Raw genomic sequence first — 25134 nt, forward strand, 5'->3', positions numbered from 1 at the left:
TATAAAACAAAATAAATTAAATCACGACGTTTCGGGCGCAACGCAAGCGTCCGTCATCAGGTGGGACAACCACAGCAAGAAACAATTGCTGAAGTGGGCAAAAGGGCTGCTGTAACAACAGGGCCTGTTTGGCGGAGTAACACGTAGCTACTCCCCACCTCCTTGAAGACGTCCGACCGGCTTGGAGGAGTAAACCAAAATACTCTCGACGGAACGTTCTATGGAGCTGCCCTGTCGCCAGCTGTGGCATCTACCGGCAATTGCGAGGCTGCTCCTTTGCCTTTTGCTCCTGTATTTTTTTGGATGGATAGGTTTCCTCGGGACAAGGCGGGAGCCCACCGGGGCGTGTACCTTTTGCTCGGGAAGCCTGGGAAATGAGAGGCGTTGGGCGCGGGGAAGGATGCAGTGCATCGAGGTGTTAACATTTGTGTGAATGGAAAAGGAAATCAATGAAATGCATGCAGACCTCTCTGCGAGTAAGTAAAATAGGAACGACGGTAACTTTAAGACTGCAGTATTTTGTAAACCGGTGTCTTCATGACTCAGGGGACTAATGCCTCAGTCCGATTAGCACGGTTGGCTGCGTACGGCGCGAAAAAAGTTATAACATACAGATGAGTCAACAGCACCGTACTAAATTATTCATATTAATCGATGTTTGTGAATCATTGTTTTACCCCTGATAGAATTGTTGGTCCGTGTTAAAGCTGGAGATGAATTTTGTGAGTGGGAGGAGAGAGCGAGCGAGCTTAGGATGGAGACCTGTCAGACCGCAACGAAGAGATTTCTCACACGAGCAAGATAGCCCCTTGTATGGCGATGCACGAGTGTGATCAGAGCTTTGAGTGGCATCAGCAAAACACTGTGCCCAGAGATGCCTACATGCAGGGGGAACAGTTATTTGTTTACGTACTTTCTAAAGTGCCATTTGAAGGGCCACCAAGCCTGAAACGTTGCCTTTTATATAGTTCCTGTTAAGGCCACAGCCTTATTGACGGATGTTGTCGTGTGGTTGTTGTTGTTGTTTGTGCGCCGCTGCCACCCAATGATATTTCATTTTCCGTTTGGCCAGCGACACCGATACATGGCTGGCGGGAACTCTCTTGCGTCTCGTCGCAGGCCCGTTGGCCGGCCTATGATGTTTCGCTCTTCAACATTTCGATCGTCATAATTTGAGGTGTCCGTTAATATCAAAAACGGATTCCTCTTGGATCATATTCTTAGGTTTTTTCGGTAAAGTCACGTAGGTAAAACATCAAAATGAATGAAAATAAAATAAAATAAAAAACAAAAATCACGACGTTTCGGAGGCAACACAAGTCTCCGTCATCAGGTGGGACCGTCACAACCGTCACAGACGGTACAAACGATCCTCTTGGATCGTTTGTACCGTCTCATTTGTGTTGTTTTGCTTGTAGAATTAGTTAAATGAGGGCGTGATCATTTCGGACCCAGGAACCCAACCCGATGTTTCCCACAAGGTCAATTATTTGTTGATCCCGGTTCTCCCCAACACGGCATTTTCCAAGAAGGTAACCCTCGCGCTCGGCGAAGTCTGCCTGGCAGAGGTGGGACAAAGTCATTGTTATGCAAGTCACAAGTAAGTCTCAAGTCTTTGCTCTCGAGTCCCGAGTCAAGTCGAGTCAAAGATGAGGCAAGTCCAAGTCGAGTCTGAAGTCATCAAAATCATGACTCGAGTCTGACTCGAGTCCAAGTCGCATGACTCGAGTCCACACCTCTGCTGCCTGGACAGTATTTCTCCCCCTTTTCTGCACGGCTTTCCTCTGGGTTCTCTGGTTTCTTCCCATAGCTAAAAAAAACTCCATGCATTGTAGCTGGCGGTGGCCTAGACATCCTAATGCTCAAAGAACACCTGCAAATTACTCCATCCTGAAACTATTCTTGAGGACTCGGTGAGGCCTTCTCGAGTACACTGCCGCTGTTGGCATCGCAATTTTTTTCTATTGAAATAACAAAACTATCCATCCCAGGCCTCTCACTGCCGACGCAGCGGGGGATTTCGGCCCGAACATTCCGCACTGTGCGGTTGAGGAGGGGCCGAGGGCAACCACGTGGGTCGCGGGGCAGCAGACGGGGGAGATGGAATCGTCACCACCGCCGTGCAACATTGGCGGCTCTGCCGAGAGTGCGCAGACCGCCAGGCAGGGAGGGCCCTCCAGGAGGGGCAGGGCCCTAGAGGAGGGGCAGGGCCCTAGAGACGGGGCAGGGCCCTAGAGGCAGGGCATGGAGCCGAGAGCTAAGCTCCGCGTTGACGCGCCGCACGTGTTACAAACACACAAAGCCCAAACCGCGGGCCGACTGAGCAGTAGCAGCAGCAGACATTCACTGCCACGAGGGGTGGACAGATGGTGAGAGAGAAGGGGGCCTTGGCACGTGTCCCACCCTCTTTCTCCACCTCAAACCCCCAGACACCGCCCCCACTTCACGCAGCCGCTCCACCCACAGCCCCGAGAATCTCGCGGTGCCATCTCTGCCTTCGTCTGTCATTCGATAAATATTGTGTTAATACTAATTGACGTAATGTATTATTATGATTATGTATAAATGCGTATTATGATACAATGAAACGCATCACATTCACGTCACGTATTTAAATTCAATAAACATTGGTTGCCTTACAGCTAAAATTCACGTAATGTAGAGCAGCCACAACATTGCGTAATACCGAATTTATTTATCGTAACGATGGTGACTTTCATCATAATCATCATTCAAAGTAGCCGTGACTTCACGAATCCGTATCGCACTCGAGCACCGCATGTGAAGTGCGCGCGTTCGATCCTCGTGGTACAGCACTACAACAACCCGTTTTGGTTGGCAGTTACGTAATTCTCTCTGTCATTGACTTCAATATGCATTGTTTTCCACCCCCCTCCGTGCCCGCTCGTGGCAGCGTTCCACCCCGGACTTTGAGACGCCTCCCGCCAGCCGTGTGCCTGACGTGTCCACTGATGGCCGCTGCGATTGAATTCTAAACACGAGGCCACACGCGGGTGGCATCGTCGAGTCCTAGCCGTTGTTCGCAAGGTGGCCTGGTTTCAGCGGATACTAATGAATAATAACAACACGCACGCTTGTAATCCGGCACTGTGGATGCCAGGGTTGGTGGATTGCCCAAATGCGGTGGCAGCTCTCTTCCCGTTTTTATCCAGGTGCCATACCCAGGCCTGCGTGGAGAATGCGATACGGCAAAGTGCAAAACGCGAAGTCGTCTGCGTGCGTGGGATGTTGCCTCCTTGCGCGCGTGACTTTTCTCCGGGTTCTTCCTCCATGTATAAGCACATTGGCTGAAAACATCTTAATATATATAGAGAACTGCAGCTTGGGAAATTGTTGGCTCACCACCTGCCTGCCTGTGGTTCCTCGTTGATTGTGAGATGCAGTTTGAACGACGCAATATGAAACAAAAACGTACATATGGTATTCGTGGCATTTTTATACAGCGCAGGGCTGTCCCGACGGCGTGATGTTTCACAGATGGATGTAAGTCTGCCAGTCGGGAGCAATCATTGCGACGTGTAATCCCAATTGAGTAATTTGCAGGCAATGCATATTCGTCAAATTTGGTGCATGGCACCGGCACGCAATGGCCTACTCATTTCAAGTGACGGGATCTTTAACGTCCACTTATTGCGGTTAATACTCCTGCAGTAATAACCAGGGTGGCCTGTCGGATTCGAACTGCAAACTTCTGCAACAAGCAGAGAACGCGTTTCGTCCGGGCGACGTCAGCGCCCCATCCCCGCCGTCAGCCTTCCTAAGCCTGCCCTCCTACCCTCCTCTGCATCACCTCGTTCGGAAAAGCCTCCTTTCCTCGACCACCGCCGCACCCCTTCACCACTTCACCCACCACCCCTTGCCCTGCACCAGCCCGCTCGTGCGCCGACCTAAAATTGGCCCCAGGTAGTTTTGCCATCTGCCGCTTGTGTAAACAGCAGAGATTTGATCTCGGGAATCGGCACCACCAGCACACGGCGCAGCCACGCCCACAAAACTGCTGCCCCCCCCACAGAACTGCTGCCCCCCCCCCCCATTGCTGTCCCGTCGAACACGCGCGCGGTGTCACCAACTGGCTTCCCGTAAAGCTGCGGTGATGTAACACAAATTACAGTGGCACTCGAAATAGCGTGCAAAATGAAGCGGTTGCTGTTCTGATTACAAGCCCGATAATAGGCCAGTGTCACAGCTCTCGTGTCCACAGTATCGAGGGCTTACACCCGAGGGGGTGTACGGGGGGGGGGGGCTTCTCTGCTGGGCCAGCAATGACTGAAAGTGACCGCCTCAGAGACAGAGGGCTCTCTCCGGTGGCTTCTTGGCTTGGACCCCGTGGCCCACGTTTCGCTCCACATACCGGGAGCTTCTCCGGCAACCAGCTCACGTTGCCTGGGCCCTGTTGGTGTTGCCGGTTCTTGACGCTGTGTGTCGGCTGTACAATCTCCTGGAATCTGTTTAGCTGTAGGCATATTTCACATTTTTATAAGAACTGTGGGGGCTGTCAGACCAACAGCACAAATTACTCTTGCTAATGGTGTCACGGGTCCTCGGCTCGTTGCGAATTCTGTGCCGTAACACTTTCCAGGGAAATGAGGGAGTTCAACCGTGCACTTAGTGCAAGCTGGCCTAATGGCGAGTGCGCTAATTACCAGAAGCCCACTGAACCCATTACACCCTATAGTAGTAGTGTACATACACACGTGTGCATTCACCAGTGGGGCGAACTCAGGCCGCCGGGTTCATTAGCACGGTGCCTTAATAGCTACGCCACCACTGCCCCTGAATATAGTATTTTTTTTCCTCTCTCCAAATATTACTCATGCGGTGCTGTGCTGTATTTAAGAGTACTATAATACAGTACATATAATGTGAAAATCAATGCACCACCATCCTGCCGTGCGTACAGTGATTCTGTCTGTGAATTATAAATGCAGTTACAGTCCCACACAATATGGCGCATGGAGCCATAAAGGTCGTGACTGTGGTGGTCCCAGCTCCTATAGCCGCTGTCCAAACAGTGGCTATCGCCTCGCACTCTCGCCCTCCCCCCCACAATTCGACTGCGGCGGTGGATGGTAATTAGTGGTGGAAGAAAAATATGGACATCTTTGTTAGAATAGGCAAAATGGCCACATTAAATTTCACGCCAATATTAGCCGCCATATGACTGTCGGGAAACCCAGATTATCATTAACCCTTTTAGCGCCGGGAATGGCTGTGAATTCGCTAGAGTGGAGAGAAGCCAGGTCTATAGCATCGTTATTCTAATTGTTAAACTAATTTCAAGCTGCAAATTATATTTATATTGTATTATCGTTTAGTTCTGTGGCAGTTGATTTGTTGTTTTTGTTTAATGAATTACACGATGGATTTGAATTGCAATTCCATTTTATTAAAATGGCAAACTGAGGTTCACATTTTCAAATAAAAAAGGCAGTGCAGCGTTATGGAAATAAAGACCACAGGGTTTTTGCAGAGCAGTACCAACCAAGCGCCTAGCCCTGGAAGGTTAAAGAAAGCGTGGCTTTAGTGTACATTTTGTTTTCTTATTTCCATGTTTTAATTTAACCGATCTGAACCGTTGCCGTGCTGTCCAGAGCCATGCCTTCTGCGCCTCTGCAGCAACAGCGGTTGAATTACAAAAGATCAATATGGCTGTCCAGTGTCTTTCCGGGTTGTAGTGCGTGCAGTCCGCCATGGTGTCCGATGTTATTGCGCACCGTGTGCCGAAGAAGCTCCCGGCACGCGGAGCGAAACGTCGGACGTCGCGCCCAACGACGCGACCCCGAAAACACAACGGAGGCGCTTCGTAGCGCAGCCGCGAAAAAACCCACGCAAGTCAATCGTGGTGGCAGCTACCTCCGTTGGGCATCCAGAGCCTCTGTGTAGAAGAGCATACGCACGACATCAGTCTCTTCAACTACTCCAATAAGAGACAGCAATATTTAAACTGACTTTCTGGGGGTGTGCAGTGTACAAGTGGAGTTGGCGAATCGCACATCGTGGATGTGTTGGTTTTGCGTCTGGGCCACGATTGGAGTGAGACACCCACCTGCTGGGGGCAAGGTGTGCTGCTTGCTTTGCTGACTCGGGGCAGTTAGAGACGACCGGCTCGCTGCCGACTGTCCCAAGTCAGTGGACATCGTGCACAGGCGTCCGCTTAGCAGTTTAGTTGTTTTGTACACAATGCAGTAGAGCAGTGGTTCTTAACATTCACTGCAGCTTGCATCCCTTTGGTGCTCAGGGCATCTCGCGCCCCAGGTTAAGAACCACTCTGCAGTAGAGCATGGTTAGAAGCACACCGCTTTGGAGACAGACCGGGTGTGCGTACATCCAATGTGATTGTATCAGAAGCTGCCGTTTGTCTTCCACCAGCTGCCTACCAGCATAATGTGAAGACGTGTTGCTTTTATTAGAACTGTGCTTGTATAACATATACTTATATTCAGTATATATTCACAAATATATTCTGGTTTAACCTGAAAAACTGGATCATCCTCAAAGAGTCATGGAAATCCGGTTAGGCTTTTAAAATATTGAACATTAGTAAAAAATATATATTTTAACATAGTATAAATGACATTTGTGTCAGCATCCAGATAAGAAAGCAGATCCCACTCTTAAGGAGCACATGACACCGTGTGGTACAGAAACGGTTTGTTTGGCATCTCAATTTGCCATCACATTTATCAATTACGATATTTCAGTTAATATTTTGTTATCTTTCCCAGTTTTCATCACTATTGGGCGACGGCATCGCGTCACGAGTCGAAGTGTCCAATCGGATCGCTCGCAGCGCAACCATTTTTTGTTTTAGAGAATGACCCACAGAAGTGGATATCACAAAGTTACTTCTTGAGACCCCTTCAAGCGACCCCTGGTCCATACGCAGTAGAGGGCAACACCTCCCTCACTAGTCTGGCCACTGAGAGGAATGTTTATCGTAGGACAGTCAAACCGATATAAATGTTTTACTCTCAAAGCTGGAGTTTATCCAAAATTGAATGCAGAACCACATTTCATGTTCCGGGTTATTTATGCAGTCGTTGGTGGCTGGGCTAAGAGGAACTCGCAGCACTTGAGACCTCGGTTTGATCGCGGGTGGCTGCCTGGAATCCAACTCAGGATCTTAGCAGATTTATTCAGACTTAAAGTTCCCAATTTTGTGATTTCTCAATTAAATTTGAATGTCATGCTGTTTGTTGAAAAAAGCTAAAGTGTTTCACTTATTCATACACAGGTAATTATTTGTAGACAAGGTTGAATGTAATTTATCTCCACACTGAAATGCATTCTCAATCCCATATGCAAATAACAAACACCTATTTGCGTACTTGTCTGAGAGGCTAGTTTTTTTACCTGAGCGAGAATGTGGCTGAAATTCTACATTTTTGTTATCGTCTTCTTTGTTTGGCTAAGGTTTGTTCAGGTTTGCCGTGAATGTAAATGCATCTCGGCCAGGGAAACATGATAACAGAGGAGGAATACAGAATAAAAACATTGTAATTTGCACACAGCACTCACCACACGAAAAATGGTTGTCAATTTTTTCGTTTTATGTTTTTGCATAACTTTAATTTGGAGCAATTTACTTGTTTTCTCTCCAGGTTGTATATTGTCACTTATTTACAATAAATGCAAATAAAGTAACCGGCCATTAAATTAGTGTGACCATCAAGAGCACTTACAGCTTTATCTTTCTGTGTCTCCGCGTCTGTCTGTCTCCTACTTGTTTCCGTCTGAGAGACACAAGGAGGAGCCCCAGAAATGGAGATTCATGCACGGAGATAGAGACACAAAAAAGACAAAGACCCCCCGTGTAGCCTTACAGACTTTTGGGGCAAGTGCTGTTAGCGAGCACCTATAAACGCCGGAACGGTACACGAGGGGGTGGGTGGCTAGCACCACACCTGACTGCCTTTGTCTCCCTAGTGGTGATGTTTAGACACCGCACCAGATACTCATTTGAGGTTGAGTCGACCTAGGGGAGGCCCCGGACCGGTTAAAATAATTAATCATCACTGGTGTTGGCCATGAGCGGGAATCGAACTCGCGTTGCCAGGTTCGTAGCGCTAACCGCTACACTACTGCTGTAGAGATAGAGACAACCTTGGAGACACACACAGACATGCAGACAGAGAGAGACACGGGGACACACGGAGACACGCACACACACAGACATGCAGACAGAGACAGACACGGGGACACACGGAGACACGCGGAGACACGCACACACACAGGCATGCAGACAGAGAGAGACATGGAGACACGCACACACACAGACATGCAGGCAGACACAGAGACACAGTGATGCAGACAGACACGGACACACACAAAGACACACGTGGACACAGAGACACATTGCCACTAATCTCGTATTTTTTTCCTACTTATCTTACCAATTAAACAAAATTATGTTCAAACAAACTTGTGGAACTAATTACTGTATTTATCTTCAAAACTATATTTTTAAAACTGTCCCATAAGCAGTAGTGTTCACATTCATATTCCTACTCAGCAGTTGTGGATGTCTGGATGTTTTGTGATGCACGTTTCAAGCAGGTGATGCCTCTTGGTTGAAGGAGCTATCATCAAATAAGCAATTGCAATCTCCAGAACCGTGTTTTAGAACGTAGTCTCATCCACGCCATTGTTTTACCTGCGAGGTATTTTAAAAACACTAGGATTTCAGCAGCCTGTGGCCTCCTTATTCTCGCTCCTGCCTACAAAATAAATATGGACTCTATAGTATGTAGGGTGTCTAGTAGATACTACTGACTCTATAGTGTGTAGTGTGTGTAGTAGATACTACTGATTCTATTGTATGTAGGGTGTGTAGTAGATACTACTGACTCTATAGTATGTAGTGTGTGTAGTAGATACTACTGATTCTATTGTATGTAGGGTGTGTAGTAGATACTACTGACTCTATTGTATGTAGGGTGTGTAGTAGATACTACTGATTCTATTGTATGTAGGGTGTGTAGTAGATACTACTGACTCTATAGTATGTAGGGTGTCTAGTAGATACTACTGATTCTATTGTATGTAGGGTGTGAATCAAATACTACTGACTATTGCATATAGAGTATGTAGTAGATACTACTGACTATTGTATCTAGTAGGGTGTGTAGTAGGTATATTTATCTATATTTATTTTCTTTTCGTGGCGGGGGGGGGGAGTTAAACTCGTTGGGGGGGTCAAAAATTGTTGTAAACCTGTTGGATCGTCCACTTTCTATAACTTTTTGATTCAGGACCTTCTGAAAGGCTCTCTTATAATTTAGTTGACGGACAAACGGAACGCCGGGCTTTTATAAAGGATTAACTTTTTGGACGGCCAACGAATCCCGTCAAATGTTTCAGCTCGTGCCGAAAGCATTTTATGCACAGACTGTGTCCAATCCGTGTGTCCAACCCGTATATATTTGGGGCGCCGCGATGGCGAGATGGTAACTGCCTCCCCTGGTCTGCAGGAAGTCACGGGGGGTTCAATCCCGACCCTGACGCCTGCTGTATACATGGAGTTTGCATGTTCTCCCCATGGTGGTGTGGATTTTTCTCCGAGTCCTCCAGTGTTTTCCTCCACATTTATAAATCAACGTCACGCGTTTCGAGTATTTGGCTGCCGTGAATTTCCACGTGATGATGATGACGACGAGCCACCTCGTTGAGCTGTCACTTGTGGCGAGGTCGCTTCTGAAAATAAGCTACATAGTTCAGTGGACTTTATCTGGTAAAATAACAAAATTGTAAATAGCAATAGCAAATATTTAGCTGAGCGCAGTTCTGAGGGATGATATTTTCCACGCTGACATGCAGCAAGGAGGGCGACCCAGAGGGGGAATGACATCTCCTCGTTTCAGAGGTGTGTTGAAGTTACTCTCAACATCGTCCCATCAGTTGAATTAACTTTTGTTCTTCATTGGGCTGCACGCAGCCGTGATGCCCGTTTTTTTGAAAGATTCACTCATCCTCACGTCTTCGGAGCAGCCAAGAGATTGTGCTGGGATAGACCATGAGATAATGTATGGTAGACATGTTCATTGATGTACGTATGCACGTTGAACTTCTTTCGCACCGTACGTAGCCAGCCGTGCTAATATAGGGTGTGGGGGAAGGACAACAAACTAAACACACAAAAATAAGTTCTAAAGAAATTAGTTTTCAATCTATGTCGTGATGTTGCCGCGAGTGAATGCATCTTGCACGCGCCAATCAAAGTTGCGTCGGTAATACACTCCACCACAACCAAATGTAATGATTACATCCTGAGTTTCATTTGAAAGTCACGTCAAACGTCATCGGAACAAGAACCAGCGAGTCGACGTCAACTAACCTACGGTTAGAGAAGTGGTTTTATTTGTATTATTTTATTATTTCCCTTCTACTTGACTTTACCGAAAGAACCAAGAATATGAATCCCTGCAGGCACGAAAGCTTTAAATCGAAATGGTTTACCTCTGTTCACCCACATTTGCCCTCGACTCCCATACGGATTTTAATCCGTATACTCTCATGCAATACCGATATTAATCGCAAAAAAACACTTAACACCTTCAGAACTAATACTGCCTTTAAATAAAATATGGACGACGTTCTGAGCAATGGCCCTTCTTCAGAGCACAAACTGTTGATCAAGGGCCAATTAAAAAGACTGTCCATCAGAAAATATAAAAAAAATATTATCAGGCCCCATGATGTGAAGTGAAGTCTCCAGCTCCTATTATCTCTGGCCCATGTGCTATGAGGAAGGGCCGTTGCCTGTAACGTCGCCTATTATATCCTTTTAAGGCCATACACACACGCGCGCGACGTTGTTACTGACGAATGCGTTGAGTTTTGTTTGAATTGTGCTTCAGCGCCGCTGCCAACCAACGCAGCAACATCACCACCAGATAATTCGTTGGATATTATCGGCACGGTGTCCGAGTTGTCGGTGGGTTTTTGTGAGCACGTCGGCACGGTGCGCTTGTCGGAATGCCCCCTTAGAGGTCCCCTCGTGCTGATTCTTCCTTTGGCTGGGGTTGTGGAGAGGTGGCTGCTGCTGCAGCAGAAGGAGAGGAAGCTGCTCTCATCTGCCAGCGAGTAAATGACAGTCTGATGTGGAGCAGCTTTTCTTAGAAATGCTAATGATCTTGCGCGTGCGTGCACACGCACCCACATGTATGTATGTGTGTGTGTCGGTGCATGCACAAGCATGTGTGTGCCATATTGCACATGTCCGCTGTTGTGCACGAGTCGTGGTTAAGCCTGTACGTATGTACACGACTGAGTGTGTGTGTGTATGTACACGTGTGTTTGTATGCGGCCGGGCACGGTGCTGGCCACCCACCCCCTCTTGTGCCGTTCCGGCCTTCGTAGGTGCTCGCTAACAGCACTTGCCCTAACAGTCTGTTACAGGCTATACAGGGGATCTTTTAATGCGCATGTACACGTGTGTGTGCGTGTGTGTGCGACTGTAGAAATTCAGTTCAGCGTCCTTTATTCGTGCCAGTTGCAGCCTGTGGAGATTTGTTTTCGGTTGTTGCAACGCGTGGCAGACCATGGCGCGTGGGCCGTTGCTTCAACACGGCCATTCCTTCGGTTTTATTTCTCAATTTTCAGAACTCTATTTGCAGAAATTTTTTTGGAACTTGAGGTTGGCCCTGTGGCACCACGTCTTCCTTGTGACATTGTTTCGTACTAAATCCTTCACCAGCGGTCAAGTCTTTTCACAGGACAACCGCTGATGATTTGGTACCCATTTTATTGACCCCAGAGGGATGATGGGCTTAGTGAGCCCCAGCCGAGGTTTCAACTCACGTGCTGCACTTGTGAGTGCAAATCTTCGTGCTGACAGTGTGTTTTGGTTTTAGGCACGTAATGAATTATTCAATCTCCCCCATCTTGAATCAAAGACCCCGGTCACATTTGATTGTATAGTTAACGTTATTTATTTATACCATGTCATTGCTATTGTCTCTTGCCTTTTCTGCCCAATTTGAACTTGGCGTCGTGGCCCAAATTTGCCAGATGTGATCAAATTTGGCAAATGTACTCAATTGGAATTGCACACATAGTAATCATCGCCACCCACTGTGAAAATACTGCAGAATATGTCCGTGAAAAGCAGCTCCTTCCTCCCAGGATAGCCTTGCCTTATTAGAATGGCGTGAATACCTAAACGGACAAAATTACGATTCATTATTTTTTATTTAATCTGAATAGGCTCAGGATAGTAGTAGTAGGTCGGCCTGAAGGTTTTCAAGCCAGCTGAGATGCCCTCTCAAGAGACCCCATGCCTCACAGCCACAGGGAAGCGATGGCAATGTGACTTCAGATGTGGTCACATATAGACGCTGTGTACATTCAAATCATAGTGTATTGTCTTGGACTTTATATTTTAACATTGTTCTGTGTAGAGAGCCGCAGCCCAGGCAGCTTTCGATTGGCCTTACGCATCTGATGAAACACGGATTTCAGCTCATCCTATGCAGAGAGACATCATTGACAGGCCATCCCATGGAACACAGCCAACCAATGCCACAATCTAAACCGCAATGTAAAATACAAATTAAATGCCGTCTTGCACCAGTTTCTACAATAATTGGAGAAATTTTCCAGTGGATTTTTTTTACTCAACCCGCTACAACAAGGAGGACCTGCTTAATAGGTCATGCATGATAGAGTGCAATTAAGTAATACAGGATATGATAACAAATATTTAGCTTGTACTTGTGGATCTATGCATAATACAGTATCGGGTTCAGGAATTCATGCTTGGTGCATTATCACAAATGCATCATCTTAATTCCTTATTGGGTAATAGTGCAAAAAGAATAACATAGCATGTCCCTAATTAAACCACTGCAGGCGTGATGGAGCAGACACGTAATTATATCACACAGCCTCCATAAATACAGAGTTATCTGAGACGGGCACACAGCAAAATGTGAAGTTCATCATTTGCATGAGTATTTCTCACGTAATATCATTCAACGAACATCACAATGCCCGCATGCGCGTGCATGCGAGTATTGAAGGCGGCGCGGTCGTGCGGAGGTTAACGAACTGTTGCTGCAAACCCGGCAGCCACAGCTCAAAGTCGGCGGTGGCTTTCTGCGCAAGTCGTTGGTGGTCAGGCTGAGACCATTAGCTCACTCCCCTTGCCTGGATCGGAGCCCCAGGTCTGAGGGCTCTGACCTCTGAGTCAGTGCCGACGAGAAGGGAGTTTCGCGACATTTGTGTCATCCGCCAACCCTCGCACGCGCTGGCGTGCGCTACCACCGCCTGGATACAACCGGAGACACCGGCGCAGTGGTATATTGCTAATGCAGAATTCTACAAAGAAACGGCAATTAAAACGAGACTGAAGAAAAAAAACTGATTCTTGTATCGAACCGTCGGCCTGAATCGCGACAATTTATAAAAAAAATTGCTGCGCGTGTGAATCGTGCCGTGAACAAGTTGGATCAGGCTTTGTTTTTTTAGCCGTCGTGAGGAGTGCCGATGCAGGTTTACGCTCTCGGCGAAGTCCCAGTGATGCATGGGGTCACAAAATGCGGGCGCGATAACGCCCCCTGTGCAGTCCATTACATCAGGAGTGTGCGTGCGCGTCTCCGCTTTTACAAGTGTCCCTGCTGTTTGTGTTTGTACCGTGATCCCCGTGACCCAGCGTTCATTCCTGGTCATGCGACCTGCAGCAATTGCCCAGATATTATACGGCACTGACCGTGGGGTCAATGTTGTTCCAGCGTTGGCCTAAATTTATCCCAATGCATTACGTTAACCGCGTGGTGTCTCAACCCAGCCGCGGCCTCTTCGCCGATGTGGTTAACTTGCTCCGCTGTCAGCGCGCAGCCTTTGTGCATCACGCAAAATCCATCGGCATTTCCCGAACAAGTGCATTGTGGTCCTCTTGTCTTAGACCACCATCGCGATGTGGAGCAAACGTGACCGACTGCGAGCGGCAGCAGCAGTGGTTAACAACTGTGGACCGGTTTCACCCTTATTAGGACCCATCAGCGCAGTATAGTCACCAATGCTCACTGCTGCAAAGTTTGCCTCGCCCTGCATCGATGTGTTTTCAGTTTATGTGCGCGTGCATTGACTGTGGGTGTTCGTACCCAGCGTGTACCTGGCCAGCGTGTGCGCACATCGTGTCTCGGAGCAGCTTCAAATACACGAGCAACGTGTGCATCATCTCCTTAGTAGCCTGGTTGTCACGGCGACCGCGTGCAATGTCACCGCGTAGATTAGTGTGGAGCAGTGTAGTCACTTAATGACGAATGTAAAGTGGACCATCTGCTTTCAGGTTGGAATTAAGACCCTCTGACATAATGTGATGTCACGCTCCATTTCGCTCCGTGAATTTCCTCCTCTCGCCCCTCGACGCGCACTTCGCGTTACATTTCCTCAAGTCTTCCGTGAAAAGTAGACGTTGCGGTGGGATATCACGTGGTTAAATAAAGACATCGGTCTCTCGGGTAATGAAATTATTATAATAACCATCGTTGACTTGACGTGTTTGGCAAATTCCTTGTTTGTGCTCTGCGTCTCTCCCCCCTGTACTTAGTGTCCTCCCCTCTGCCTCGGCACGTTGTGTTGACTCCGGGTCACAGCCGCGCGCGCGGTGCGCGTTTTGGTAACGCGCCGTCAGTTCGAGGAGAGCATCGTTGCTCGTGTTGTACGGAGCCCCCTCTAAGGGTGCCTGTGTGTGATCGTCGACAGCTCTCTCCAGCCGGTATGGGGCGAGCGATGATGATGACGACGATGTTGTTCGTTGCTTGCAGCATCGGCTCGCAATCGGGAAAGGTTCATATCACAGTCGGGGGTCGACTCGGCTCATCATCCGTGTTGGGTAGATAAAATATGTACTACGTTATCGGAAGCCGTCACTGACCGTACTCTTGGGGAAACAATTCTCCTCGTTAGAAACGCGATGTGCACTTTCCACTGCAGGATGGTCCTGAAATTTCAAACTTTTAGTTGAGCCCTAACACGAATATAAAAAAAACATTAAATGTATTTCCCCCTGATAAATATCAATAAGGTACCACCCCCCCCCCCCTCTTGTATCCACCACTGGCTGAAGGCCGCCAGTAGGGTGTGAGTATTTCCTGAGCGCTTCAGCAGGAAGACATGGACGTGACTCGATATGAGAAGCCGTGGAGAAGTGACTTGTAACTGAGGTGGTTTGTCGCTTGAGACACAGAACTGTTGTGTTTACTTGGGCCCTCTGTTCGTTAATGCCTCTTGGGGTCGAGTCTAACCCGGACCGGAACTCATCCGATCTCGCGAGCTAAGCAGGTACGAGCCTGGCTAGCGTTGAGTAGGCGACCGCTCGTGGCTGACGGCTGTCATCGGCCATAGACTGGAGAGACTGCGGTGGGCAGCAAAGGGCAGTGCATCACAATGCATTTGTGCACAGTACTTCTATGCTCCCACGTTTATACCTGACCAACCCACACGGATCAGCGTGGTGAAGTATGGTCAAATAAGCCCTTCCGGCCGCACGGAGAGGTCATGCCCTGTAATGTGCAGTAATGTAAAAACTTTTTATAATTTAGTTCCAAAATGAAGTTATAAAACACAGCTGTTGACTCGCGTAGTTAGTTACATAAGTGGTATTAATAATATTCTTTGGTTCTTTCGGTAAAGTCACGTAGGTAGAAAAATAAAATAAAATAAAAAATAACATATCACGACGTTTCGATCGCAACACAAGCGGTCGTCCTCAGGCGGAAAAAACAAATCGCCGGAGTGGACAAAAAAACCAGCCAACAGCTCCACTGCTGGATTATTTTTTCCCACCTGAGGTCGACCGCTTGTGTTGCGATCGAAACGTCGTGATGTGTTATATTTTATTTTATTTTGTCTACCTACGTGACTTTACCGAAAGAATCAAAGAGTATGGATTCCTGCAGTCACGAAAGCTTCAAATCAAGATTGAAGCGGCATTAAAATAAGCACACCAACGCTGTAAAATGAAAGCACTATGTTAAACAACTTAAATTACACAGATAAATAAACAATTATAATAACTAGCTAAATGAATTCCATGAATTGTACTGTTAGGTTAACTATAATATACCGCCTCTAAGAATAATGTCTCCAGCACTGTAATTTAATTATTGGATACAGAAACGGTCCACAAATATTATATTAAATATCCTGGTACATTATCAAACGACGATATATTCATTTTCTCCAATATTGTTTACAATTGCGCCGGACCGGACAATATATATGTATAACGCATGCTCTGACCGTATCTGCAACAAGCAAGCGGACGCGTCACCGACCCCCTTGAACCTCGGGTTTGAAGCATCGCAGTACAGCGTTCAACCTTCCCCTCGGATTAATGGTGACGCATTCTTTTGAATCGCTGGCTGCTGTCAAGAAACGTGGCCCAAAGTTATGAAACAAAGTCAAATGAGCAATTTGAAAGGTGTTCCAAAATCAAGAGTGGCTGGGTGGCTCCATGCCAGCATCACACAGATAAATAAACTCCCACAAGAGATGAAACCAGATTTTCATGTGGGCTGAGTTGGATAGTCTTGGCCTGCACACCATTAATTAGGATAACAATAACTTTTCTTAAAACTTACTTTTGTGTTTAAACTCAGCAAGGATAGACCGTGATAATTTGGTAGTTAAGATATAGCCCGAAGGAAATTTTGTTAAGGCCTATAACAAACCGTTCAGATCATGAGGCAATACATATATATATATGTGTGTGTGTGTGTTAATTGTACTCCGCACCTGCTGTAGTTCACCTGAAACAACTCAAACTAATCGTCATGCTTAACTAAAGAAGTTAAAACTTGTGGCACGCATCCAAAAAAGACGTGGATATGCGTGTGTGTGTGGGGATCAGTGGCTGGGTCATGTAGCCCGCATGCCCAGCCACCGCATGCCTAAACAGCTTTTGTTCGGCCGGATAGAGGCTAAACGGGCGTCGCACGGGCTAGAGAAGAGATGGAGTGATGTGGTACAGGAGGATGTGGAGCTGAGTGGACTTGCCGATGACTGGTACCAGCGGTGTCAAGATCGGCCTCTGTGGAGGAGGCTCGTGAAGGACGCTACTGGGCAGTTGGGGGCAGTCGCCCTCCAGCAACTACGGAGGGCAGAGGAGCGTTGCTCACAACAATGAGCGGAGCACCGGGTGTCTAAAACACAGCAAGTTGGCACAGTAGAGGGCACAGGTGGTGCATCTGACAGTCATCTCAGTCAGTCGACCCATGGTACCTGGGTTTGCCCCGTGACCTCCTGTCAGTGGGCGTTCGACACTTCACGTGGCCTTACGTGCACTTAGCCTGGCACAAGCGCCGTGGTGATGTCACCGCCACTTGGTGGCAAGTGGCGGTTGTTGTTGGGACGGTAGTGTAGCGGTTAGCGCTACGCTGCACTACGAACTTGGCGACCCGGGTTCGATTCCCACTCACGGCCACCACCAGTGACGATTATCTGAACCGGTCCTGGGCCTCCCCTAGGTCGATTCAGCCTCAAATGAGTACCTGGTGCGGTGTGTAAACATCTCCACCGGGGAGACAGAGCGGTCTGGCGTGGTGCTGGCCACCCACCCCCTCGTGTGTGGTGCCCGGCCTTTATAGGTGCTCGAGCACTTGCCCCAGCAGTCTGTTCGTCTTTGTGTTTGTTCTGTGCGCACATGTACAGTATATGTGCGTGAGAACGGTGGTGCAGTGCACACTGCAGTATGAACTCGGCAAGCTGACTTCAGTTCCTGGCTCTAAACATAATCGGTGCCAAATGGTGTCCGATCCTGTTTTGGACCTCCGCTAGGTACACTCAGCCATAATCCTGCTGCAGGCTCGCAAAGGCGACTCTCGGTTGCAGCTCTCCCTGTACGGCACAAAGTGAACGCGCTTCGGCCTACAAGTGGGCATTTTTTTGCCGGTGGGGAGCGAAGTTGCTTCGTGGTTTTTCCAATTCATCAAATTTGCAAGTAATCTATCAAATTTGTAGCATAGAGGCAAGCCCGGTGCGCTCTTATTCCTCCCGCCGGCTTGCGCTCCCAAATCGCAGCGAGCGCTCGCAACAACCAGCGCCGCAGTCGGACCGAGCTGACGTGGAGACCTCCGTTTTGTGTCTGACCACAGAGTGCAGCGGCGGCAGCCGCGGCAGCGGCCCAGAGCCCAGTGCTGGGAAATCTTCCCCCAAATGACGGCATGCCCAGCGGACCGCTCCCGCCCGGCTTCTTCCCGGTACGCACCCCACACACGGCACCCCCGGGGACGCGGGTCGCGTGGTCTACGCCTGCTCGGGTGGCCGCGGTGTCGGCGTGACCACCTGTGGGAAAGCTACCAAACGTCCCAATTTGGTTGAACGCATAGTAGGCTTTCGCGACCAATATCCGTAATAAAGGGGGTTTTTTTTGGTTGGGTCTCGATTTGGGGGGGTGGGGGGGAGTGCGATTACGTGGTCTGTGACGTCTGAAATCCACGCGTTCCTCTTTCCGTCCCAGCGTAATTCCAAGCATGCATCTCTGCGGGCTTCTTGGCGCACTTTTCAGTTTTTGTTTATTTACTTTTGTAAGTCAACGCCCATGTTTCTGCATCGTGCGTCGTGCCCTAGCAAGTGGCATGCACCATTAGTCTATTTGACTAAAATGGAGGCTTTTTTTAGACGTGAAAATTGCGGCTTGCGTGCGTGCGAGCGTGCGTTTCTTTTTTTACGAAATAATAATACCGATGGTAATCGTGTGTTTACAGGGCCCCCCAGGCTCACAGATGTCTCCACACGGGCACCCGGCTCCTCCCCACACTCCCAACAACCCCATAATGGGACCGCACGGACAAGTGAGGCTCCTAATGAACCCGCACACCCAGCTCTAGCGCACGTCGCGACCCGACCGCTCGTGTTGATCTCGCTCTTGCGGCGGCTCATTGTCGCACGGTATTAAAACAAAAATTCATCGTCGATCGCAACGCATCCCAACTTCGTGTGGGAGTGATCCCACACCCAACAGCACCTACAGGCATTCCCATATCACTGTCACAACGATGGTGAAGGCAGAGGGGGTAACTGTGCAGCCCCGGAAATGTCTTGCTTACGACACTACTGGCAGAAGGGCCTCCAGATCTGTTTTGGCCTTCTCTTCCGTGCAGGCCAGGCATCTTGGAACAGGTGGGAATACCCACAATTTACCCCACCACACACGACCCCCCGATCAAATACTGTGCTGCGTCCATTTAGATTGCAGGGTGGACAGAGGCAGAGGGGATTTATTCATGGCGATAAAATGAGTACTACCTTGTGGAAAAGTCCTTTGTATAGGCTGGCGCCTGTCATAGGAACGTGGAATTTCCACCACTGGCTCGGGCTCCCGGTGGTGGTGAGTGCTGTGCCAGTGCTTGTTTGAGCAGAGAGACAATTTGGCTTAAATGTGTTCGTGCAGCCATTGGTGACTGACCTTAGATCATCAATTCACGACACTTCAGAACCCAGGTTGATTGTGGGCAGCTGAATTCCAGATGTGAACCCAGCGTCGATCATCTCATTTGCTCCGATGCCCTGAACCAGCCGACCACACAGTGTCCTCATGGCCACCGCCAAATGTTTCACCACGACATTACTTTCAAGCTGCATGAATATTTAATTCGAAAAAGTTATAACACGAGCATAAATATAATAATAACTACAAATAATACAATTGATATTAATTTTTAAAAGCAGAAACTCGTAGACAGTAAAGCAAAACATGGTGAACTCAAATTAGGCCGCTGGGTATTCGAGTGATCAAAAAACTTGCGTTTGATTCACGTTGCTTGGAAACAAGTTGTTAATTTCCCGCAGTCACCAACTGGTTTTTCCCAGCGCATTAGTGCGCAAGTGTGCCCCATTGTAAGCCATGTAATATCCTGAATAGCGTCCTAAACTTCACACTTACCCAATGGCGAATGGTGAAATACAGTGTACAGTAAATGTTCTTGGTAAAAGCAGAAACACACCTGCATCTCGGCAGGGCCTCAGCTGGTCAGAATGAAAATAAATTGAGTTCCCGAGGAAGCTCCCACGGAGCTTGTCGAGCGAAACGTTGGACATCGCGCCGAACAGCACGCGGCACGACCCGAGCACGCATCGGAGAGCGGTGCAGCACAACCGCGAACACCTAGGCCAGCGTTCCTCATTGCAAGGCCCGCGGGCCACTGGCGGCCCCTGACGGCCTTTAGTGCGGCCCCTGAGGTGCGGCCTCCCACAGTACACAACGAGTGAACACACCGCGCATTATCATCGTCGTGCTGCTGTCAAACCCCCAATGGATTTTAAATGTGTGGCAGCCCTCAAACCAATGATGTCTTATCCGCGAAAGTGCCTCCCACCCCCCCACTCCCTGAAAATTCGTGAACTCTGACCTACGCAGCGGTTAAATAAAGGGCATTAACTTTTAATAAATTGGCTGGTGCGTTTGTACCAAAATAAGCCCTCCGCTTGCTCTGCTTGATGCGATTGAGCTGCTTGATGCTGCGGTTTTCACTGCTGCCCCTTTGCCGTGTAAACAAAACGTACGCGCTCGCCCGCGTGGGCTGGTGTGCTGCCTGCATTGGGGGGCGACGTTGCTGCTATTGCGTTTAATCATCCCAATAGAGTCATTTGCAAGCCGTGCTTTGAGCGTTGGAACGTTTGGCTGGTATCTGTTACAAGTGCGCGACTTTGTGGCTTGTGGATTACGTAACGCTTCCCAATGCGCGTTCGTCCGTGCGCGGATTAAAATCAGCAATAGGGAAGACAGCCGGTTCCAGTCCGAAACATGTTTGCATATTTGTTTATACGGAAGTCAAATGTTGCCCGAGTTTTGTCTCCAAAGTTTTTGGCAACACTTGGTCAATTTGGCCGGCTTTTTTAAAACCTAAGTCCCTAACAGCAACACAACGTTGCAGGTTCGTTCATCTTGCATCACCTTTAGCTATTGTCCCCCCCCCGCTTCCACACATACGGACGGACAAACAGAGCTAATGCTTTAAACCTTCGTTGGAAATCGTTAAAGAGGAAACACTGCAACCCCTCCAACCCCACTCACAACCCGATTGACGCACGCGCTGTTAGCGAGAATATTTGTAATGCACCCTGCCCCATGAAGAAATGTGACGGCCACTGTTTCTGTACAGCGCCTTGAGGTGTGGTCGGATCATCTCGCTACCGCCACGGTGGCTAGGAGATGTTAACTACCTCACCTGGTATACAGGAGGTCGTGGGTTCGATCCTGACACCTGCTGCTCTATATTTGGAGTTTGCGTGTTCTCCCTGTGGTCACGTGGATTTTTCTTCAGGTCCTCCGCGTTGAGAGTATTTCACTGCTATAAATGTCCACATGATGATAAGCCACTTTGTTCAGCTATCAGTTGTGGCCAGGTCGCTTCTGAAAGAAATATATAGCTCAGTGGGCCCTCCCTGTTTAAAAAAAAAAATATTTGTACTATTTAAAAAATGAAATCGTTTTAGTTTATTTCGACGATGCCGCCACTGTTTAATGCAAATTCTATCCCGTTACTTTGCGTTATGGCCACAGCATTCTCCTGGCTGCCTCCATTGCCCCCAGCTGCTGGTTCAGATGCATCGCACCAGATACGGGGGGAGGCGCAAGCCAGGTTCGGGAATTGAACTCTGGTGCCGGGTCACTGCAATGATAGCGCAGTGATCGGCAGTGCTCCCACGTGCGCTGGGGCGTTGGCCGTGGTAATGTTTCACCCACTCGGCGGTTTGGTCAACGATCCTGATTCAGGACTACGGTTCAGTTCAAGCGGCACCTGCTGGCCTACTGTTGTGCTGTTCTCACTGGCATCCACGTTCCGTTCAGCATACATTGTAAATATTCGTGTTTTATGCGTATATCGGGAGCGTAAGACTACATTGTACTTTCATTGATAAATGGCTGTAGTGCTTCAAATATGTTTCGCGATACGGCATTTGGTAGCGGTTCATTCGGACAGACAACGCAAACGCAACACATTTGTCAATAACACTGTGGCCCTAAACATTTTTTTTTTATATATATTAGGCGACGTTTCAGGCAATGACCCATAGTACAGAGATGTGTTTTGTTACATGCTTAATATACGCAGTATGTAAGCTTGTACTGTATGGCCATGTACTCTATATAATATATGCAGTATGTAAGCTCGTACTGTATGCTCATGTACTCTATATATAGAACGTGCAGGTCTGTTGCAGACCTATGCATTAAAACAGCAACATTCACGTCACATAAATTATAGTATATATTATTCCGTCTCCTGCGTATGGATTAGGCAATTAAAACACGTACATTTTATCACTGTCAGATGGCGAGACCCTTAACTATACTGCATGCCTTTGTTGCTGCATATGCTTCTGGGAGTGACGTTTCACTTGGCTTGCAAGCCCTCGCTTGCTGGGTGATGGCCAAGCAATCCCAGCTGTAGGCGTGTGGCCCCCTCTGTTGGATTCAAGGTGGAGGGTGCAGTCCCCACCACCCACCCACCTTTCATTTGCTCGCTGGCGCTACTGCTGGCAGAAGAGGCCTCTCCCACTCGGAGGGGATTTTGCCCGCTCTTCCACTCCGGCAAGGTTGCCTTGGAATCAGTGGGGCAGAGGTGGGACAAAGTCATTGTTATGCAAGTCCAAGTCGAGTCGCAAGTCATCAAATTCATGACTCGAGTCTGACTCGAGTCCAAGTCACATGACTCGAGTCCACATCTCATAGGTGGGACAAAGTCATTGTTATGCAAGTCCAAGTCGAGTCGCAAGTCATCAAATTCATGACTCGAGTCTGACTCGAGTCCAAGTCACATGACTCGAGTCCACACCTCTGCAGTGGGGTCATAGACACGTGTTACCCACCGCACCCGGCCTGCAGATCGACTGTCTCTGGTTGGCCCATTTATGCTGGAGAGGACATGGGAGCTTCAATGAACCTGAGCATTGAGTTTGTGAGCCCAGGCCAGACGTGTCACTTGTCGGTGCCACCCGAGTGGTTGCAAATTCCTTGTGTGGCCAATAACAGTGAAGTATGTGAAAACTATTTGAAATTAGTGGGTTTGACAAGTAATTCACTCTTATTAATCGTATAAATATATGGGTACTGCTAAAGATGCTGATGATAATTTCTGCTCTGGCCCATGGACTAATTGGGTTAACTGCCACGGCATTGAATTCGTGGCCTGTGGATTGCAAGTCCAGTGTGCTACCCACTACACCACTGTGGCAGTCCAAAATTAATTCCCAGAATTGTGAATTTTTATATCTACGAATAGTTAATTCTCCCCTCCGAGTGTCAAACATTTTTTCATAGCTGTGTGCCCAAGGCAAACTGTCACGGCCTGGCAAAGAGGCTTCACACCGTGACACATGAACAAGGAAAGACGCGTTAATCAGACGTAGTGATAATCAGTTCGCGTAATTAACGTCTGGGGAAGCTCATGAAAGGAATGAGAACGACTCATGTTTTGACAAAAAAGTTACAGGAGATATAACATATAACATTAACACTGACAACTTTCCTCCAAGTAAGATGATTCATGCATTGAACCTTTCCACAAGGTGAAATGGTGTGTGTGTGTATATACATTTGTGTATGCATGTTATCAATGTGCGTGTGTACATTTAAGTGTATGTGTGTGTGGTGAATGGCGACTGCTGGTGCGGGGGTGGGGGTGCTTGCGCATCGCACTGTGAATCCGGAGGTGTGCGAGTTTGATTTCAAACCATGGCCTTACCATCGGACTTGTTCCACGTCGAATTTGTTATTTTGAATGGGAGTGGTAAATTGGTGAACTCGGAGAGACGTAGCGTGCCGGTGGCGGGTCGCGAGGCTTGGGGTGTGGGGAAGCCTGGGCTGTGGCGACCTCGCCTCACGTCGCCCACTTCACGTCGCCCACTTCCACCCTCTCGCCGCTCTTGGCACCCCCTGCGATTCTTTGACTCCAGTGCCCACGCCTCAGGTACCACCTCCACGAGGGCGATGCGGTGCTAAACCGCCGTTGCCACGCGCAGGCGGGAATCACATCACTTACCCCATGCTTACTTGTTGTTAAGTGTCATAACCACCAGACGAACATGGCCGTTTTAGACAAAAAAAAAACTTGAGCCGCTTTAGGAAGCAAATTATGGGTTTGTGTTGCTTTAGTTTTCGTGTCAAATGTTTCTAAATGAGATCCATTTCAAAGGGGGCGTTCTACGCCTGGTTCTCAGGTCCCATGATAGCCAAGTGCACGCCAGCAACATTTTCACATTTTACAGGTCAGTGGGAAACGCTTCCCTGGCTTCAAGGGAAATGCGTTGTTCAGTAAATTGTGTTGCCAGGTGTTCTGAATCCTGCAACCCTGAGAGATAGAAAGCGTTTCACCTGGATCTGTGTGTTTAATATTGATTCAGAGTTTCTGGATGTTAAGCCACTCTTCATCGTCATTATCATCAGTCACGTTCAATCCGCCGTTGCCGAATGAAAAACTCCCCAAGCCATCACCGTATCACCGCGTGGGGAGCCCTTCATCCAGCGGTGGGTTGACAATGGGCTGTAAATTATATTATTTTGTATTTATACGCAAATATGTGTGAAGACACTAAATCTTACCTTGTGTACATATCTCATAACCTGAACTAGTGACTCCGTATTTCCCTCTGTGGTGGCAAATTGAGGTCAAGGCCTGAAAGTGACTCCGTATTTCCCTCTGTGGTGGCAATGCACACTCTTAGACCGATTGATCAGTTGATTCCTCAAGCATCAGTTCGAGCCTCTCTAAGGGGTTTATCGAGCTCCCTCCAGTGGAGGCCTTTCCACCACTAGTAGCACGGACAAGCAATTTCAGGGCTGCAACATTCATCTTTACTGTATTGGCGTTACAGCAACTGTTTTCATTGGAGGGTGGTGGATCTTGCGTGCGCTGGTTTTCTCCTGGCACTCCGAGTTCTTCCTGCGTGAAGAAACGATGAAAGCGGAATTCACGTTGCACTCCATTAAGACCCCTTCATTCAAGGCTCTCCAGGAAGCATTGGCGAGAGTCTTGTGGGAAAATACGTACTCTTGTTATAATTCATCGTGCTGCTGTGTGTGTGTGTGTTCTCGTGTGTTCCAGCCGTTCATGTCTCCTCGGTACCCAGGAGGACCCAGAGCACACCACAGGATGCCTGGTCAAG

At 48.3% G+C, this 25134-nt stretch overlaps 1 protein-coding gene across 2 annotated transcripts in view; it reads left to right on the forward strand.

The window, feature by feature from the left end:
* Positions 1–25134, forward strand: part of LOC144726793 (single-stranded DNA-binding protein 2-like) — a 148722-nt gene that overhangs the window by 108047 nt on the left and 15541 nt on the right. The window contains exons 5-7 of one of the 2 annotated variants that reach the window (XM_078605694.1): positions 18120–18224; positions 18732–18818; positions 25074–25133. In XM_078605694.1, coding sequence (XP_078461820.1) covers positions 18120–18224; positions 18732–18818; positions 25074–25133 — 252 coding nt within the window. The remainder of the gene's footprint in view (positions 1–18119; positions 18225–18731; positions 18819–25073; position 25134) is intronic. The other variant, XM_078605693.1, reaches the window with a different exon arrangement.

Source organism: Lampetra planeri, chromosome 24 (genome assembly GCF_965212315.1).
Source record: "Lampetra planeri chromosome 24, kcLamPlan1.2.h2, whole genome shotgun sequence".
Taxonomy (NCBI): domain Eukaryota; kingdom Metazoa; phylum Chordata; class Hyperoartia; order Petromyzontiformes; family Petromyzontidae; genus Lampetra; species Lampetra planeri.